Raw genomic sequence first — 21034 nt, forward strand, 5'->3', positions numbered from 1 at the left:
GTTAAATCAGGAAAAACTACATTGTTGTTAAATCGGATCATGTGATGGTTAACGTGAGGATATTTATATGACATTGCACCGTGACAAAAATAAAGAAGCCCTGCCATAGACGATCCTGACCTGAGCGCCAATAATCTTGTTATGTAATATGATGTGACACTTGAAATACAAGAGAACTCCGAGGGAATATATTCTCGAACTGACACAAAACATACAGACCTGATCTATGTAGCACAACAATACACGAATGTGCATAAGTGATTAGGGGTAGCTTCGTGTCATTGATGGTTGTAACTTTGCAAGTATTCAATGGACTAGGTGTGCATCCGACCACTCATATGACGAGTTTCAAAATATATTTGCGCGGTATAGTTTTCACAAGATCGACTTCAGCTATATTATCATTTGGGTAACGTATGGCGGTTGTCAGGAACAGAACGTGTCTAAAACCAGTTTAGTAAGAGAATTGTTATGCGAGCCGCAAAGCTGCCTGCGATCAACTGAAACTTCTCAGCTACTTCATGGCTGGTGACAAACGTGTGAAATCTAAGCTTCGGGCGCAGCAATACGCACGGGAAGACGTGAATGTCATGACCTGCTTCAAACAAATGTCTGAACCGGTGAATAAACAAACAATAGAGATTGAAGACAATACCATTGAGACAACTGAATGTGTGGAAGATATTAATAAAGTCAAGAGAGAAATCGCAGAACAGGTGGCAATTCTGATGAGAGTATAACTAGAATTGGATCCATGTCCTAAGATAGCCAATCGTGCCTATGACATTAAAAACGTCACCTAGGCAGCCGCAGAGATTAGCAGAAGCTTGTCAGGTGCAATTTAGAATTTTAGGAAGATCAGATTTGATATGGAATAAATGCATGATACAGTTTATGTGCTCGTAAAAGGTAATTAGGCATTCGACTAAAGAGGCCGAAGCAGTTAAGAATCATCCATCGCTAAAACCACCCACTTATCAGTCAATCGTAGCAAAAAAGTCTCAATTTATATCGAAGGATACTGCCTGTGGACCCGGAAACTCTCATCAATTCCACAGTTTACTGATCCACCAATTAGAAAATGAGTCAACTTTAAAATTCCAATAAGAGGTATATGATAGCAACATAAAAGTTGGAATCACTAGTGGAATCGGTTCGCGTAGGCAACAAGATATTGGAAGATATAAATGAAGCTAAGTCGAATTTTCAACAATTGCTAACCATGGGACAAGATGGAACCGGCTGCTTTTCGCTCGTTAATGCATGAATTCCTCAACGACGTAGATTTTGTATAATACGATATCCGTGATTTGAGTTGTGAAACGTTTCACTTGTTTTGTGAAATCTATTTTATTTGTTTGCATGTCGCGAAATTGTTCTGTCGATTCTAACCGCGATTACCACGTCCCCGTCTATGAAAACAAAATTGAAATGTCTTTTATTCTGTACCAATTACACAAAGACTTGCTCATCTATTTGGTCTTGATGCATGGACACAGCATGAAACTGACATCGCACAGTTATCGATGAGAACATTTCTCACTTGGCCTGAAGGTATTGCTGAAACTCCCAAGGACAAACATTAACTAAAGGACATGCATAACATATGGGTTAATGCATTGTCAGTACATCCTCAACTATTCAGATTAATCTGGCCTGTGAGGCCGTCAGTGTAAGAGGCCGTCAGTGTAATGTATCAAGCAAACATGTCAGGTTCATCAGGTATCGTTTCGTATAGTTTATGGTCTCTCCAAATTCGTCCTCGGTTTATTTGCTGTCAATTACACCATCGTAGTACTCTTGTTGACCATTAAGAGGAGGCAATCATAATTTCCGTTTGGATAGACTTTAAGAATTCACCTGTACGTAAAGATAGACCTGACAATTTAATACAATGCCGATAGTACGTGACGTGCACTACTCGTGATAAGATTATATCCAGGATTATCAATGGTTCTTGAGAATCTGGCCTCACATGCTGCGAAAGCTGTTGATAAATTGCAATTTCAGTCATTGATAGCATTGCACGCAATTTAATTGTTTCAAGATCGACTACGAAGATTAATACGTCGAACACCATCAAAAGTGCTTACGTTTCCACAATAAATTACACTTCCATCTACAGCAACAATGCTATTCCCAGTTGGTAACATTGTATTGAAACTGTTCAACAACATCTTGCAAAAGCTAGAAGTGATTTTATGATTATAAATGCAACAACGGAGAGCGGATTATGGAGGTGAACGGGGTCTGGACAGCAAAATCGTATGCAACGAAACCGATAATATATAACCAAAGATATCATTCAAAGATTATCGCGAATGACATGGACGAGCTTGTATCATTTGACCGCAGTGTCTGAGACCTCCGTTATTATTTGTACCCGGCTAAATCCCCCCAAAATTTGGATTCGTGTTGCAATGTGGAGGACTTAAACGACTCTCGTTTTCTTGCGCATGTGCAAATCAGTGCTGTCATATATGTAGGCTTGGTAAGTTTAATTTTGTAGCCGAAAAATCAGTTTTATTACACTGAAAGCCTGTCAGTAATGACACAGATTTGCTTACTGAAGATGTTGATGCTCATGGCAAAGTGGAGTAGTCGAAATCGTTATAGTTCATACCTATGCCAACTCCCTCGGTTCCTGCGAAAGGCGTGTATTGCCCTTTATGGGTATTGGAAGCTCATCACAATTCCCATTTCTTACTGTCAGCAATGACTCGTATGAGGCTATATTTAACAATCATCATAGCAAACAATTACCCAATGTTGTATTAACAGACGAAAGAGTGTTTATGATGATTCAGTCTATGCGCATGGTAAATGGTAGACAACAATCTAATAAAATAATACATTTAACGTTATGAGTGTCTGAGGTTTCTTTGTGGCTAAACGGTCATCAGGAACCCTCTGATAAATGTTGATTGGCATTAATAATAATTGTGTTGCAAGTACATTTCACAACGTGTAGTTGTACATACGATGACACGAACATATCGACACTAGTCTGCAGAATGCGCAGAATTATATTCCTACATTGTACCAGATTTACAACGTTACAAAAGACTGGAGGCGGAAGGATAGAGTATCGTTGACAATCCGGGACAGTAATGTTGTATGAAACCGCAGTTTATTTCTCAGAGTTTACCAGACGGACTGCTGCTGATATCGACACAGACAAGCTTGGGAGTTTCTTAGATCACATTTGAAAACTTTAAAAAGGATAACATAGACATCGACTATGTTGTTTTGAAGAAGTGAGGCGCCATCGAATTAAAGTGTGCCGAACTAAATGAATTTGGATGAAACATAGACGCTTTTGTATCCGTTGTGGTCACTGGAAGATCGTATTATTCCTGAAGTTAACACATCAGAATCGTGGATTATTTTGCTATTTTTGTGTTTAAGATTTACTATTACGCGGTGATGTTATTTTTGAATATGCCGATGGGATGTACGACCGGCGGACTTATGATTCCTACCTACAAGCCTTTCTTCGCGGTAAACAGACTCCTTGTTTCATTGTGGTAAATAATATGGGGGGTCTCTATGTCTCAATCTTTCAGCAATATCTAGAATTTATAAATGATTTCGTACTTAGGCATGATATAGTAAATGTAACCCTGATTCATAACCATGTGGAATGGCTAATGTATCCACTGCATGTGTGGCAACTTTGTTAAGTTGACATTAATGACAGAAGAACTTTTAGATTGTATTTACTTTGGTTTCTCCATCATGAAACTGGAAGCTACGGATGCTCAATTAAATGACTTCCACAGGTTCTTCAACACCATCATGCTGAACAAATGCAACCAGAAGGTCAAGTTATTAAACATATACCGTAAATTCAAATTATTAGCGAAATAAGATTGCTAAGTGCATAGGATAGGTACTAAAGACGTATGCACAACATTAGTATTAACTTTTCTTCTTTAAAACAAACAGACGAAATACTTCTTTCATGCAATCATTTAGAAGAAGTGTTTATTATTATTAGGCTAAGGATACACGTTTTCAAAGAAATAAAAAGGGAGTAATGTTCATTTTCTTATCATAAAACGATTATTTCAGTACCCATAAAATTACGAACTATCTTTAATTGAACTTGTTACATTACTCAAAATTCATGTATACTAAGAATATATTTTAAAAGGCGTTTCGATTTTTACATTATTTACAGCTTAATTTGCATTGGCAAAGGGAACTCTGGAATTTAATTTTGTTGAGCGTGTCATACGAAGTAAATTATTCATTATACGTATTTTACCAGTTTGCGTTCACTTACATTGATGCCAATCAGTGAACTATGCAATTGTTCGCTGATATTATTATATGCTGATGCCCTTTTTAACTATTTTATCAGCATCATAAAATTGTGCAGAAATCTGGTTCCTGCAAATGCGAAAATGCAAGTTATTGATCATCCAGTATTATTCCTGTTGCTGCTGAAAATGATAACAATGACTATGATGCACGCAGATCATTCGGTTCATGCGATAGCAATCTTGTTTTATTATATGGATTATCAACAAGCATATATATTTTTGTCAGTGTTTCTTTCACGCCACAATTGCAGCATTCTTATGTGTTTTTTGTATGCTTCACATTAACTTCCAAATATTAAATTCAAATCGTTTTAATCTTCTAATAAGCAAGCAAACGCACATACGTTTTTATAACCACTAATGCAGTCTAAACAAAAATGTAAATTACACATTACTTCATAGGTCAAATAAGCACGACCTCAAAAGAGTATGTAAATTCAAACTTGAAATTCCACAAAATCATATAAACAACTGTGATTATTTGCAGTTGGTTCCTTTTACAATCCCAAGAAACTCTAAGGGCGACTCATAGAGAATGAATATACATCGCAAGAGTGACAACACACATTTTAGGTAATCTTCAGAGTTCGCAGTCCTAGAATGATAGTTGAAGAATAAAATATATACAAATGTTACCCTCTCTGATATGATTTATTCATCTTTTTCAGTTTTTGATTCCGTAACGGGATATGTGTTGAGTATGTGACAATAGTGTTATATGCTTTATAGTCACCTTTAAAGTAAGGTGAATAAAACGGACGTTTTTCAGCTTTTTTCCCCACAAAATCAATGTTGGTGTTTCGTAAATGATATATTTTATTTCCAACTGTATAAAATATAATTCAGGATTTAACGTCTCCCAATGATCATCATCTGGAAAAGAAAAACAAAACTATGACAAATGGTAATATTTTCTTACTTTGGTAATAATATAATAAAGATGGTTCGATTCCTTATTCAAGGTCAACCATAGTATTAATGACATTCACCACAATGTGGTATATCTGTTCAGACAAGAAAACGAAAAGAACGCACTTTTTCAATGGTAATGAAAATCCTTAGAAAACAATGTCCGTTTAGCAAGAACAATTTCCGGTATATCACACAGACCAACCCCCCCTCTCTCTCTCTCTGTATATATATATATATATATATATATATATATATATATATATATATATATATATATATATATATATATATATATATATATATATATATATAGATGCCTCATTTTTTCAAGTACCTTTTTCACAAGGCAAATGCGAAACTGAGGCAAGATGACCTGTGAGCTAAAAGCTGCGAAACCAGGCAAATTTACATGACTCTGCTTAAAAACGTTTCGCCTAACCGGCTTCAAATCAGATTGTACATCTGGCAAGCTAGTTGGTCTTCACATATACGACAACAGGGCTAGTACCGTTGCTTACAATGTATACGCGTTCTAAATAATTATACAACTAAGGACACATATTTCACTTTTTGCGCGACCTATTTAAGAAATCAACGCTGATATTTGAAAACTACTCTTCGCTTAGAGTAATACATTTGGTATCGATGTTTAGACCAGTCATTCAATTTTGTATTCGTACACAAGTTTGACTTATTATAATACCTTTAATGATTACCTGACCACTGTCGCACGCTACTACTCGTAAAGGCCATTGTAGGACCCGCTTAATATGCAAGTACAACACACTGAATGGAATACTGCACCTCATTGTCGATTTAAAATCAAGCTATTAATAGGTACAGTACACTGAAACGGCAGTATTTCATTTAGGCCATTGCACTTTTATTTTAAGCGGGCGCTATCATGGTCATGTCGAGCCATTATTAGGGTGGAGCACATTGTAGCAGAGAATGGGATTTCTAATGCACACATTATGTTCTATAAATGTATAAAACATTTACATGTAGAAATTCTTTACATTTGTTTTACCTTTAGGATGCCTTGTAACATCCAGCTTTAAAGACATATAAACAGATTGAAAATGTATTAAAATCGGAAGCCAGAAACAAACAATACTGGTCCAGCACAACACAAAAATGTAAGGTCTGCGGTGTAGTCTTACTACTACGTCATTAAATATATAAGTAATTCTTGTTATGTGATCAAGTTTCTCGCGTGATGGCTGAGCAGCAATTAGTACACTGAGAGTAAGTATTAGATGTGAGTTTCTACTTTGGTCAGAGTGGGTCTGTGGAGTAAACTAAATGGTGTGAAAACTATTGCTTCAGATTTTCAGTAATGCTGTTGCACTGCAAGCTCTCAGTAGAATTATAATCAACTTCTACGTGCAGATTTATACGTTCATCGATAAGGTTAGTATGAGGATTATTTATAAACAACGAGAAGCTGGTGAAAGTATATGACACTAAAGAATGACTTGCAGACATCGGGATTAAGATTGAAGCTAATCTTTAAGCAAAACGTAATAACGTGTCCCAAACTATAAATACATGGGCATTTACTAATATAATGAAAATGAAAACTTGTATTACGAAGGAGTTTGTATGTAGAACAGCAAACGAAAAAGCAGCCTGCACATTGTATTTGTTTAAGAGGAAAATATATTCGTCATAGGGAAGTCAAAACATAAAAGCCAAATATCAAATAAATGTTATTATTATATGCCCATTCTCCGCTAACTTTGCATTGTCTTAAACGTGCAGTAATTTTCAATATTAAACGGTTTCATATTGCCGAACATGTGAGTCTAAAAATTGCATAGTGTTTTATGAACTACTTTGTAAAAATCCTTGTACACTCATGTAATAGACATGTTATATTTTAGTAAATTAGATTTGTTTGTGGATGTACTAAAGAAGCTATTTCATATAGTTTAATGCAGAGCTGACAAATTAAACGATGTGGTCGAGTTTAGTGTGTCAAAATTACAAATTCAATCAAACAAATGTATAAACCTTATATTCGCAATGCCAATAACACTCGTGAGAGACACAGTATAGAAAGTAGTATTCTGATCATTTAAATAGTTATCTAGGAGAATAATAATAATAATAATAATAATAAAATAATAATAATAATAATAATAATAATAATAATAATAATAATGAGAACTATGTTTAGCGACTATTCCTTAGAAGCTCTAAACGCTTTACAACATTAAGCAACACCTTTAAGATAAAAAACATATATAATAATATGATTACAAAAATCAAACACCATGGAATTAGAAAACATAATAAAACATGGTGAGAATATTTAAGGTAACATTTCCTAGATGAAATATTTCAGACTGTGATCAGTGCTCTCATAAGCAGAAAAGCAGCATTGAGTATAATCGAAAAAAAAAAAAAGAACGAAATCTACCCATTCTAGACAAACTGGAAAGTTTGATGCAATGCGCTTTCCTTCACAGTATTACTCTGAATTTCAAGTTTAAGGAGACCAACTAAAGTCGAGAACGCGGTGGTATGCGAGCATTGATACAGTTGTGATGTATTGATGAACATACGGATGTATATTTGTTTTGGTATACAGCATCAATTCGATTACTTTTTATTTCTTACAATTAGGCCTTATTTAGAAAAACGAAATGTGTATATAAAGAAAAGGCTACTGCATTTATATGAAAGAATTGTGTTTTACTAATACAACATTACCATGGTCATGCACTATTAGTCGGAAACCCTCGTTCGTATTTTCCCATACAAGTACAGTAAACTATAACTCTTATTTTTTATCTACGAAAATACTTCTTTCATGTAAATCTCGATGGCTGTAGAAATGCTCCCAAAACATGAATAATCGATGCAAGTTTCACATTTTTTAAGTTAAATCTGAAATCAAGCGTCATGAACTTATTGTTTGCTGCTGTGAGATGCCAGTAAGAATTGTATTTTATAAATGACTACTTGATATTCATTTGAAAGATACAGCCTGAAAAAACTCCAATGAATACCCGTGTTGGTTTGTTGATGTTTTGCCAAGTTTATTTTGAAGGAAGTTTGCACACAGTAAACATTTTCTTGTTGGGACACAATTTTGCTTAATGTCCATAGTATATTTGCACTAAAAACTTGGTACAGAAGACGTTAAAACATCTGACTAATACACATATTATACCTCCATATGACGGACATCCACAATCTTGTTTCAGTATCCAAATCCAATAAACTACGTAAGCTCATTGCATCTGTTAAATCAAATCTTAATCGTTTAATTTAAAGCGTGGGCGTTATTTATGACAAAACTGGCACTTAATGAACAAGTTTCGTGTCATGTGTATTTGCTATATTACAACCCGGTAAAAAATATATAATTTGATACAAGTTGAGAGTTATCGTATGGATTTACAAGAACAGAGCATGATAAGTTCAGATATTTGAAGGTGAATACAAATAGAAATGTTTATTGTTGATTTTAACTACTTTTCATATATATTTGAAATAGTTTTTTAAGTATTGTTTTCAATGGCTTCATTTACTTACAACGGTATATGTGCTACTGATCTAACGTTTAAAATGTTTTACATTTCATCTTGATATATGTCATTGACCTTGATCACGCATACTCGATAACTGGTCCTGGTCTAGTTGATGCTAATTGTTTCTAAATAAAATGGTGAATATTCCTAACCTGTACAAGCAAGACCATAATTGTATTCTTCATCAGAAACTAAGATAACATACACAACACTGCTAAAAGTTTTCAGATGTGAACAGTTTTTTCATATCATTCCCTTTAATGATCAGGCGCCATTTGCTTTATCTTTAACATATTTGTCCTTGAATATCCTCAATGTAATCTATATTTATACTGATTGTATATATGCATACATATGCATCGTAGTCACAATGAGATAGCAAATAAACGCTTACTTGGCCAGGGTCAGGACATCGGACTTCTCTGTTAACTGTCCCACAATGGTTTGCACAGTAACGAGGACACAGCAACGATGAGATCATGTCGTCGTAGCATAAGCACAACTCATCTTGGAGTAGTTTACACGTCGATTCTTTGATAGGATCCCCACAACTGTCTACATTAAGTGGCAATACTCCCGTACCTGCAGTTTTGTAACGTTATGGCGTGGTCAAACATCTGTCTTTACATTCATACATTAATACTCCAGAATTCAGTGTTTATATATATATATATATATATATATATATATATATATATATATATATATATATATATATATATATATATATATGCGCGTGCTTAGTTGAGGCAAATCTCATAACAAAAGTGGATATATATGATACTTTTACATTTCCAGACGTTTACTACAATAATTCATAGATCTTGAAAATGATCACATTGTTTCAGAACTAACGTGAAACATGTGACATTTAAGGCAATCACTATTCCGTTGAAAAGTCCTTGAACACACTTATATAGCAATAATTGTCATTGTTCACTAGATTTAGACTTGTTCCCACATCACTCAACGATATTTTACCAAACCCACTACTGTCTCAATGCATCTAATGATGTTTCTCCTGCACAATCAACACTTATGAATAAAATGTTTAGATAAACACTTATGTTAGCACCTTGCAAGGCAATATTTCTACAACGATTGAATAATTCATACTTCCGACATAAATCCTTACGAAATATGTCATGCAGTCTCCACCTCATCGACAATTGTCCAAAATTTAAAAAGGCGGGTACTCTTTATTGATTTAAATCCTCCTCCAAGTAATGTCTGGAAAGGTTTGCTTCAGGAAATATTAACTGCAACTACAACGATTTAGCAACGACTTCCAATTCCAAAACGTTAGCGATTTTATTCTCAAGATTTCGTGATAATTAAGATGTTTCCACTACTTTTCTTATATCGTAATAGGGATTCGTACCAAATTAGCCTATTTGTATGGCTAGACACTGGATTTGTGAATAAAACAAACTGTAGTTGTATATAAATACGAACGTGGGTGTTATACATGACGACGTTTAATCGATAAATGTATTTAAAACCAAATATTTTAACTCTTTCCAATCTTTACTTCCTAATTTTTTTATTAAAACTCTACTGGACGTGTGTGCGATATTTGTGATTCATATCATTGTACCACATATCTATAGCCACGGTGGTGACTCGTGTAAAATGAAAAACATAAAAGTCAGCGTTAACGTTGAATTTCCGGAAACACTTGCATCTCCTCTCCGAAAATCACATCATAACACCCGACGTGCCCATGACGTAACATCACGCTGCCTTCATCTTTCGGTCATAATACCATATGAATTGTTCGAAACGATTTTTAACCACTCAGATCAACATTACTTATATTCAACTGCTCCGAATTTTTCTGCTAATTGCACAACGTCCAGAATAATGAAGCAAATCCTGTACTTCTTTTAATTTTATCCAGTAACGAATTTATCACCCACGAGATATGTCATGTGAATGCGTATGTTTTTGTATATTATTTTCATGTGAGTGTATATGAGCGTATGTGGGAAATTTTTTAATTTAACAAGTATATGTCAAAGTAAAAAAAAAATTTCAATTTGTACGGACTACCAGTCTCCAGATGTAATGGCGGTATATGTAAATGCGGATAACCCTCCAACGTTAATATAATTAAACGTAGGTCTTAAAAAAATAAAGATAGTCTTTCAATACCATCCGGCTAGTTATTTAATTAGCTGGCACTAGACTATTTGGTTTCATTTTCATTTTCATAACATCACCAAACGTTGACTGAATCCAAAATATTAAAGTGGTATTGTTATGATCATTTCTGCCCCAGATGTAATTGGTGTTATTTGATGTTAAAACCCAAAGTGACAAATATTATTGTAACAAAATCCAATCCTATACAAACTTCTGCCTCATACACATATATGCTAAATATTCTGGAATGTCTTCTCCTTTCGTTTTGATAATATGGTGAGCGGAGATATTAATATTGCAGTGGTAAACAATGTGGGTTCAAAGTTTAAAAAACACAACAACGTGTCCTATTAACTGCTTATGGTAAATGATGCAACAATTTTTTGACATAAAACATACGTGTTTGCATATTATTATCAAAATAAATATGATGGCGCAATGAATAATGAATAAAACTTAACTGAGAACGTTACATTATGGGGCAGCTAATAAACAAAATACAGATCACTATGCAGTTATGTCTGTTGTGCATGGAGATATAGTTTGAATACAGACTGAGTTTATGATGCTTATGTATCATTATACGCCGCGTCATAATGCTCCGTTTCAGGATATCAGATATAACAGCATGGTTACAATAGCCCCTACATTAATAGAAAACGGAAACTAAAAATGCATTGGCCTTCAGTAAGATTCAATTACAGCATAAATGATTGCTGACTCTATGAATCACAAATATAGAATAATAATAGTGTTCTATTACACCTACATAACTATAATGATAGCTAGCCAAACCTATATCACTTCCTTGATTCCAGGATGAGTTCGAAGTATCATGTCTAGAAGGAATGTAGAAAGTGGTCCTGAAATGCGTTTAGTTTCACCCAAGTAATAAATTAGAGGTTCGAGAAGACGTGCCAGATATCAATGGAGTTGCTCTCAGGTGTATATATATATGGTCATACGTGGGTTATTACCAATGTGTATAATTGATACAACAATGCAAGTAGGTCACTAAGTATTTTGGCAATAGAGAACAAAAAAACAAAAATTAGTGAAAAATTTAACATCGATGATAGTCGTATCTGGCAATATTGGAAAAGCACACATATACTACTGCGATTAATATCAAGGATAATATTATGCATGATAGCGGTGTTAAATTAACAAAGTAAAATTAAAGTTCTGCTTTAAAATTATTATAAAAGTAAATCGAGATATTCACACACTATATACGTATTCATTGTCCACTTATCTGGTGAAAATTCAAAACGTTCAATGATATGAATTATGTTTAAGACACCTAAACCTGATTTGAACAATAAAGTGTTGTTTATAATAAATGAAGACAGCTTTAGCGCTAACAATGTTAGGTCACATCGAATATCTATACATAAACAAGTCTAGCAAGACACAAGCTTCATTTTAGTGTAGAAGTTTTGACATGTCAGTAATTATGCAGATGTGCAAGTCTGATCAAACAGTTTCAGTGCAATTCATGACTGATATAACATGGACAAAAACAGGACAAGAAAAATACAAAAGCCAATAGAAACAGTGTTTGAAGAGAACCATGCTGTTCCAGACGAAATGAGGGGATTGATTTTAAAAAAAAATAATTAACAAACCGAACGCAGCTCTGCCCAAATTGAGGATTTAGTTTTATATACATACTTACATTCATATATAGAAAACATGCATGCATCCATCCATCAATCCGTCCACCCACAAATCCATGGATCCATCTACACACACACACACACACGCAGACACACACACACGCATGCATACATACATACATACATACATACATACATACATACATACATGCATACATACATACATTCATTCATGCATGCATACTGGGATAAGTTTTTGCAGTACCTTTCAATTCATTCTTACTATCGCATTCATAACTTGCCTTCAATGGCAATCGTAGGAAAATTTAAACATACCACATAAATTGCATGTCTTCCTGCAAAAGTTTGAAGCAGCTGGTTTGTCATCGCAGACCAAGGATTTAATTTCGGGATTAGTGCAGCTAAAGTTGGCCGCGTCCATACAGATATCTGTAAACCAGGAAATGAATTGATCCAACATAGTTCAACCTATTTCCTGAGCATGTTATTATGTTGTAGAAAAATAATACTTAAACTGAATTGTCTTAATAAAGTAGCCAACAATCGCAACAAATAAATTGTTAAAGAGTGAAACGTAGAATATAAATCCATTTGCTTCCCTGAGTAAAAATATGTTACTGTCTACTTTATTAGATATGACATAAGACAGGATACCATTGATAATTGGTTGCCTTAATTCATCAAAAGAATACCACAATGACAAGTATATACTTGTTATTCAATATCCCTCTCAATTTTCATCCGCCCAATCCTTACACTGCACACATTTATATGGTTTTATTATAATCTAAATTTTAGAACGAATAAAACTAACTAAACTAACTTAAAATGTTTCATGATGAAGTGACCGGACCCAGATAAATCTCCGGTATAAAATATATAGGTACTACAAACTGCAGCCTTACTTTAAAATCTTTCATCGATAATGCTGATGTTTAGATAGTGTGGGTTTGAGGCTGATTATATGAACTATAAACAGTGACGCTAACGTTACTACTGATTTGCTCAAAATCTCTGAGCAATTTACAAGTAGTGTGTGATGTCACTAAAAATCACACATTGTAGCACCCCAGTAAGGAGCGCACTGACATTAATCCAAGTCGCCAATGATCGATTACTAAAGCGATATTTGTTCCGAACTGAAATGATTAAAATAACCAACATATTTTATATAGCCAGATTATAAATTATGACTTGCATCGAAGTTAGACTTCTAAAAGTATTAATCAGTTCTAAATGCTTTACATGACTTTGAATTTAACACATACAAAGTAAGTTATGCCAACATGATCTGGAATGAAAGTTAAAAAAGAGATCAAGGTATCCATTGCGAGTACTGGTAATGAGGAAATTTTTCAAATGTTTTCTGAAGAACCTTGGATCAAAAATACCAGGGCTTACGTGAAAAGTCTCTTATCTGTGCAGAAATCATGTTTCACTACTTTAACCTTTTTTCCAAATATATCACTTTTATCCACGCCTGTTCATAAATATTATATATTCAGTTCAAACTCTCTAGAATTAAGGATGAGTGCTTTTTTAAAAAAAAAAAGTTTAAGTGTTCGAAGATTTTTTAATATGAATCTATTTAAGGACCAGGAAAAAGAAAACCTCAAAATAACATATGCATTCATGGCAATTACAGTAAAGTATGCGCCGCTAGATAGAAGAGTAAATCATGCAGAGCCTTTTGCCATATTTATTTAACATAAAGGTTGGTAAGCAGATTCTATCATTCATCAAAAATTGTACTAGTGTGTGCTAACGTATTCAATGTATGAGATCATTTAGAAACTGTTTGTTGCTGGAAGTCTTCATTGCATACAATGTCGAACTCATCTTGTAACTCCAACAGGATGCCTGCGATTCCAGTGAGCGACAGGTCGTAAATCGTTAGTCATTCCCTCAAGCCATATTCATTTAGTTTACATTGTTATATTATACCACCGCATTTTTTTTCATTAATAATATGGTGAACACATTTTTTATTTACTATCAAGAAAGTGACGAAAGCGGAAACCACAGTCTCAGTGTAATCGCTACAAGCGCTCGTAACAGTGAAACAATAACATGCGTCTAATGAAGTCATAGCCATATGTAACATTTAGTGATTTCATTATATCAACATGCACAGAAAACGTTGAATTCGCAAGGTTTGAGTAAAATTACCTTTGCATAACCTTATCGGGTCTTCAACGGTCTGCCTGAATCATGTTATATCAGACTTCCTTTAATAATGATATCCTCAGTTGACTTTATCGCCTGAATGATGTTAAATCAGACTTGCTTTAATACTGATATACTCAGTGGACTGTTTCGCCGTAATGATGTTGTAACAGGTTTGCATTAATACTAATATACGCAAGTGGCATTATCGCCTGAATGATGTTATATGAAACTTCCTTTAATACTGATATAATCAGTTGACTTTATGGCTAAATGTATATGATGCTGTACAATAAATGGCCGACAGAATACTACCGATGGCAAATGGTTGAAGCATTATATAATCCACCAATCCATCCAACCACCCATTCACAAATCCATCCATCCATTCATGTATCCATCCATCCATCAACCCACCCACCCACTTACTATCCACTCGTCTTACCTTCCATCCATCCATCCATCCATCCATCCATCCATCTCATTTTATCTATCTATCTATCTATCACATGTTGCCTCTTTTTGATGTAATAAATCATACATAATTTTATGCAGTTTGAAAAAGCATTATTTTTATATGACTTTATAGGCTCAACAGAAGGTGTAGTTATTTCTTCTCAGGATAATTAACTATCCATATAGTGCAGCCGAAAACAGCCAATATTCGTTCATCCATATTAAATCTTGGTATTGCTCTTTTGCATTGAATGTTGATCGCCAGCTAAAATGTACACTTTCAGGTTAGATTAAATTTTAAATTTCAAATTATTAAATGTTCTTCAATATATAATTGCAGTCAGCGGGCTACAATTGTCAAGATCTTTCTAGTGACACCATTGGTGTTCCTGAATTGTTTATGACATTGCAACATATATATTTAAACTCTTGTGACGTCTGTTGTCTTTTGAAATGGAAATATCTGTAATTTCTGTGAGTGATTTTATGGTCTAATGATATGACGTATATTTCATGATCTTGCAGCCGACGTGCCAAAAGTATTGTCTAGGTATTAAATTGTGTAGAACATTTGAAAGCATGGATTCAACAGGAAATGTATTAAAAGAAATTAGTTAATTATACTTGTATGATACTAAATTCTACTTGCTTGCCGTGTTTCTTGCTTCTAGAGGTCGGTGGTGTTGTTTGCTTTTTAAAATTATTAATTCGTATCGATATGAGAACATACACCAAAACGAAGAAGGATATCGGTTGCAATATGTTAATGCTTCACCTTGTGTTATGGTTGGAAGCGGTGAGCTTATGGATCGAGTCGTTGACATCGTACTTGTAGCATGGTTGGTGTTGTTTGCTGTAAGTAGAAAAAGACATTTAATAATAATAATAATAATAATAATAACCTTTATTTAGCCAAAGTGACATATTTTTCTAATAAGTAATTTATAGTATGCACCATAATTGATACAAATATACAAAAATATAAGTTGAATGAGCTAACGTCTGCGAAAATGTCTGTAGCACAAAGGGAAACAAATATTAACATCATGTAAATTTCAGAATATTAACATACTAAAATCATAATGATGTATCCCAGATACCTTTCAAAAATATACGCGGTCATTAATTTTAGAGTTTCTCATTAGAATGCTTACAAAAGTATAATTGCTTAAACGCTGAAACATCAGGAGATTGTTTAATATCAAGTTGTAAACTGTTCCGTAAAAATAACATCTACGGAAGCAATTCTATTGGGAAATATATATATATATATATATATATATATATATATATATATATATATATATATATATATATATAACTGCTTTTGCATATAACAGGTACTCTATGTACTAATAATGCTTTACAAGAAACGCTATTAGAAATAAGACCCTGCATTTAAGAACATATTTTGTGCACTTTTATAAAACAGCTGACCCTTTTCAAATTTTCTATTATCTTACATATCAGGTTTAACTGTGTACAACAGTGGTCTGACCAGCATACAGTTTAACATATTTAGCAGTTTCCATTTATGTGCCATTTACATGTAAATACAATTCTACATGTGTGGTTGCTACTTGTGGTGAACAGCTAAGCATTAAAACGTCTTCTGTAAATTTAACGTACTAGTTTTGCCATACATCCGTTTTGTTGTACATGGTAAATCTATATTTCGTTCACTCTCAACAATGCTAGTACCTTTCTCGTCTTCTTGTGATATCTATCTATCTATCTATCTATCTATCTATCTATCTATATATATATATATATATATATATATATATATATATATATAATGTTTCGAGCGCTCAGGAAAATTATTTACATTTAACGTGAGAAAGGATATGGATTAGAATTGAAACCCTTTGGTACTAAAATGGAAATGTACTTAAAATCTGAGACAGTACGGATCCAACAAAATATAATCTACTATTCAGCTAGATAATTTCCTGTCATCAATATTTGTCTAACAAGTGATCAATTAAACCAGTGAGTGTTATTTCGCATGACTGATTTGGGAGGAAGCCTAACTAGAAAAACGTGTCTTCATGTGAGTTGGCTAGCAATAAGTGGGATTCTTAATTCATTTCCTGACTTAAAAAGAAAGATTTACTATAGCTTTTGTTTCTTTATAATATTCTAAAAATGATATTGTGCCTATTGAAATATTAAATACGTTATCCACTGGTTCATCGACGTGTTCTCCAGCCAACATAAGAGAGTTTCCGAGACAAGTTGTCAAAGCATTAGTTGTATTTATAAATCCTTTGTACGAAAATCCTCAGTGATATTTGGTGTCGGAACGAAAGTTTTGTTTGACGCTTACGCAATATCCATTTTGTTCTTTTTTAATCACAGTGCTTTTAATGTAGACGTTTCCAATTCAACGATGCTAAAATACCACATCACATTTAGATTGGCATTTTTGCATTGTACTCTTTCATTAATGTTTCTATTCAATAAATAATTATGTTTAATATATATAACAATATAAGCTGTACTCGATGCATCTGCTGATTTGAACTCCACTACCACAATTTATACATTGACCGTAGTTGATATGGCCATCTTTCACTACCACAATTTCTACATTGACCGTAGTTGATATTGCCATCTTCCATTACCAAAATTTCTACATTGACCGTAGTTGATATTGCCATCCTCCATTACCACAATTTCTACATTAACCGTAGTTGATATTGCCATGTTATTCATCTATACACTTTACCTATTACATATTATATTCTGAACTCCATTATGATTTACCTTTTCTTACACATTCATATATCCCTTGATTCTGACTTCAGCATGTTTGATAAAATTAAAATTACTTTCAGTAATGGCAAAATATTTAACGTCTTGTAAAAAAGTTTACATTATTAATTTGTTAAATTTATTCATCGCGATAAAAATATTCAGATGTGTAGATGATATTAATTTCGGGAATCATTCAATAAACTTATAAAACACATAATCACGGATACTTTCAAAGGTACCACAGAGACACCAAAATATGGTAGAAATTTCTTAATAACATGCTTGAATCCAGATTATGGATTATCGATTGTTGATGATTTTACGATAATATTCTTTAAAAGGAACATTCTTGCATAGCTTGGATTAAATATCACATAAGGAAATATAGTTTGTGAGCTACAGTATTTATCTTCATGTAAGGGTCGTTACAACAACACCCTGGCATAAAGCACCATCTCACTAAATCTTTGTAAGAAAATTAGCATTGTCATTTTGAAGTGATGTAAAATATACGATGCCATATTGCCATATACTCTCGATTTGAAAGTAACAAATACTCGATTATGGTGGTGTTCGTTGTTTAAGTATAACACAATTATTGAAGTCACTTATGTTATCTGAAGAAACAAAGCAGGGGTGAGTTTCAGCAGGTCGCACATTGTTAATGATAAACAAACGTCTCGTATATTAAATTGCAAAGATAACTCTCCAAAGCTAATAAAAAGGTTCTCCACGCTTTATGACTTGGTTTAGCAACTAAATTTGCAGAATGGTACTTTACTGGCTAAAGTGGAGGACAAACTGAGTGCCAGGGGTCATCAAACGTCTGCGATTCAGTATCAACAAGGACAAATCCTATTTTATTCCTACGCAGCTCTTCTTTAATCTAGATAGGGTAAAACCTACCTATTCATGGCTAGTATCTTCTCTGATACGAAAACTGCCTGACTACATTAAAATGAGCGGAATCTTTCCCCTTACGAATGTTCCGTATATATTATTTTCCTGGAGATGAAGAAAATATCGAAAATGTTTCGATCGCGGCAGTAGATTGTATCATCTCAAGTGCCTTCTCTTATTTAATGAGCAAGAGGACCAGTTTATCAGGCATTTGCGTTGTCGTCTTGGATTTTCACAATGCCTGCTTGGTCGCCAAAATCAAGAATCCAGTTCACTACTGAAATTATTTGTACTCAGATGTCTGACAACATCAGCTATTCCATACATCGGAGTCTTTATGCATTGCGGTATTAAAAAGAATATGTAACTTTCTCGAGTGATGTACGCTGGGAACGACAGCCATATCAAGCGCTTCGATTAAGACATAACTTTTATCCTGCAAAAGGGATCTCTCATCCGTCCTGTCAACTCTACTCTCCTCTATTATTTCGAAAGCATGAGAAACCAGTACCCTGCATTCCCGTTTTCATTTTCCTTTATGCTAACAGCGGCGACAAATCCATATTACAGCCCTCTACGTTGCGGGCACGGTGATAATTCTGGCTGATTCGGAATCTCAGCGGAATCAGGCGAACCAAACATGATGTCCATTTGCCTCTTGGTCGAATATGTAACTGCTGTTTTGTCCCTGGCGGTCTCCTGTGGTTAGTTGGAATGCCAAATACTGATATATGTCTCTTACAATTTTGTTTTCTCCAATTCTCCAAATGAACAAAATACAAATTTCAAGCACATGCTTGCACTTAACGTCCTGTTGAAACCAATATCTAAACGGAATTTCTTTTGTTAACGTACAGTGGCTTGGTACGAAATGATATAAAGCGATATAAGGGAATACACGAGTATATGATTTGCTAGTTTTCCACTTAGTGTGATTTGCTTTAATGTTGAATAGACTCAGTCCTATCGCAGCTGAATATTTCTAGTGAATATTTCAATTACATATGAAAGAAACTACCGTGGTGTTTTCCATCAGTAGTTAGCTCCTGACGTCATCTTGACAATATACCGATTTAGTGAACCTGTATTCCCATATCGAATTATTTTAAGATGTCATGTTCCTTAATAAATTCTTATGTCTTGTGTATTATTAGGAACTTATTTGGAGGACAAACTGAGTATATATATATATATATATATATATATATATATATATATATATATATATATATATATATATATATATATATATATATATATTCTTTACGTATTCTGTTCAATTACTCTTTTCATTTTCTCTCTGATAAGAATTATTCCAAAGCAAATGAAAATAATTTGCATTCTCAGAGATTATCTGCATGTATCGATAAGTCTTTCTTTACGTCGGTAGGTAGGTTGTTCTGTAGAAATGTAGGTGTGTAGGTTTGTTTCTTTCTTATTCATTACCTTCAAGAACCGGAGGAGGAACATGCACTGGTTCTAATAGACCAAACCCTGGAATACAAAATTTAATTTGAAAAGAAATCAGTGAATATAAGCTGAGGTAATGAGAGACCGTTAATTTGATTTGCAAGTTATATTTGAAATTTATAAAAGGATAATCATGCTCATGATCTTGATACACTGTTAAAATATGTTTTGAAGATATGAAGATTATAATATCTAATATAATTCTGACTAATATAAACTGATTACCAGCACCATAGACTACAAATGGTCAAAAGTTATATTTACTAAAACTCGATACTTTAAAACATTGGGTTTTTTCAAACCATTTTTCAGTTTTGAGCATATCTGTCGAAAAGGATTTATGTTTAGTTTCAGACCGCTTAACATCCAGAGCAAATAAATAAGAATCTTCACACAGATGAGACATCAAATAATAAAACAATGAATAAAATGTGTAACATTTTTGCTATACAATCAGATATAAAACAACATATATCAGTATTTCAACACATCAACACATATATCAATACCTATACCTATGGCAACTTGGTTTGTGTAGTTCATTAGATGCATTACAAAGTGCATACAATTGAAGGGCTCTGTTGCTTATTAGGTTCATAAAAGACGAATTGTATGGATAACTATAAATACGAATGTCTTTGGACGTCGCCTAAAAAGAAAACATAACTATAAATAATTCAACTTATTGTACTATCTCTATTTATGTATTCTTCCA

At 33.7% G+C, this 21034-nt stretch overlaps 1 protein-coding gene across 1 annotated transcript in view; it reads right to left on the reverse strand.

The window, feature by feature from the left end:
* Positions 1 to 4965: 4965 nt before the first annotated feature.
* LOC149796010 (uncharacterized) overlaps positions 4966 to 21034 on the reverse strand; it is a 47833-nt gene continuing 31764 nt past the window's right edge. Inside the window, exons 16-20 of the mRNA XM_089964162.1 lie at positions 20296 to 20343; positions 15965 to 16042; positions 12883 to 12996; positions 9177 to 9364; positions 4966 to 5201 (exon numbers count right to left, since the gene is read on the reverse strand). Coding sequence (XP_089820288.1) covers positions 5178 to 5201; positions 9177 to 9364; positions 12883 to 12996; positions 15965 to 16042; positions 20296 to 20343 — 452 coding nt within the window. The 3' untranslated portion in view covers positions 4966 to 5177. The remainder of the gene's footprint in view (positions 5202 to 9176; positions 9365 to 12882; positions 12997 to 15964; positions 16043 to 20295; positions 20344 to 21034) is intronic.

The sequence above is a fragment of the Sinohyriopsis cumingii genome, chromosome 7 (assembly GCF_028554795.1).
Source record: "Sinohyriopsis cumingii isolate HCF-2022 chromosome 7, ASM2855479v2, whole genome shotgun sequence".
In the NCBI taxonomy this organism is placed as follows: domain Eukaryota; kingdom Metazoa; phylum Mollusca; class Bivalvia; order Unionida; family Unionidae; genus Sinohyriopsis; species Sinohyriopsis cumingii.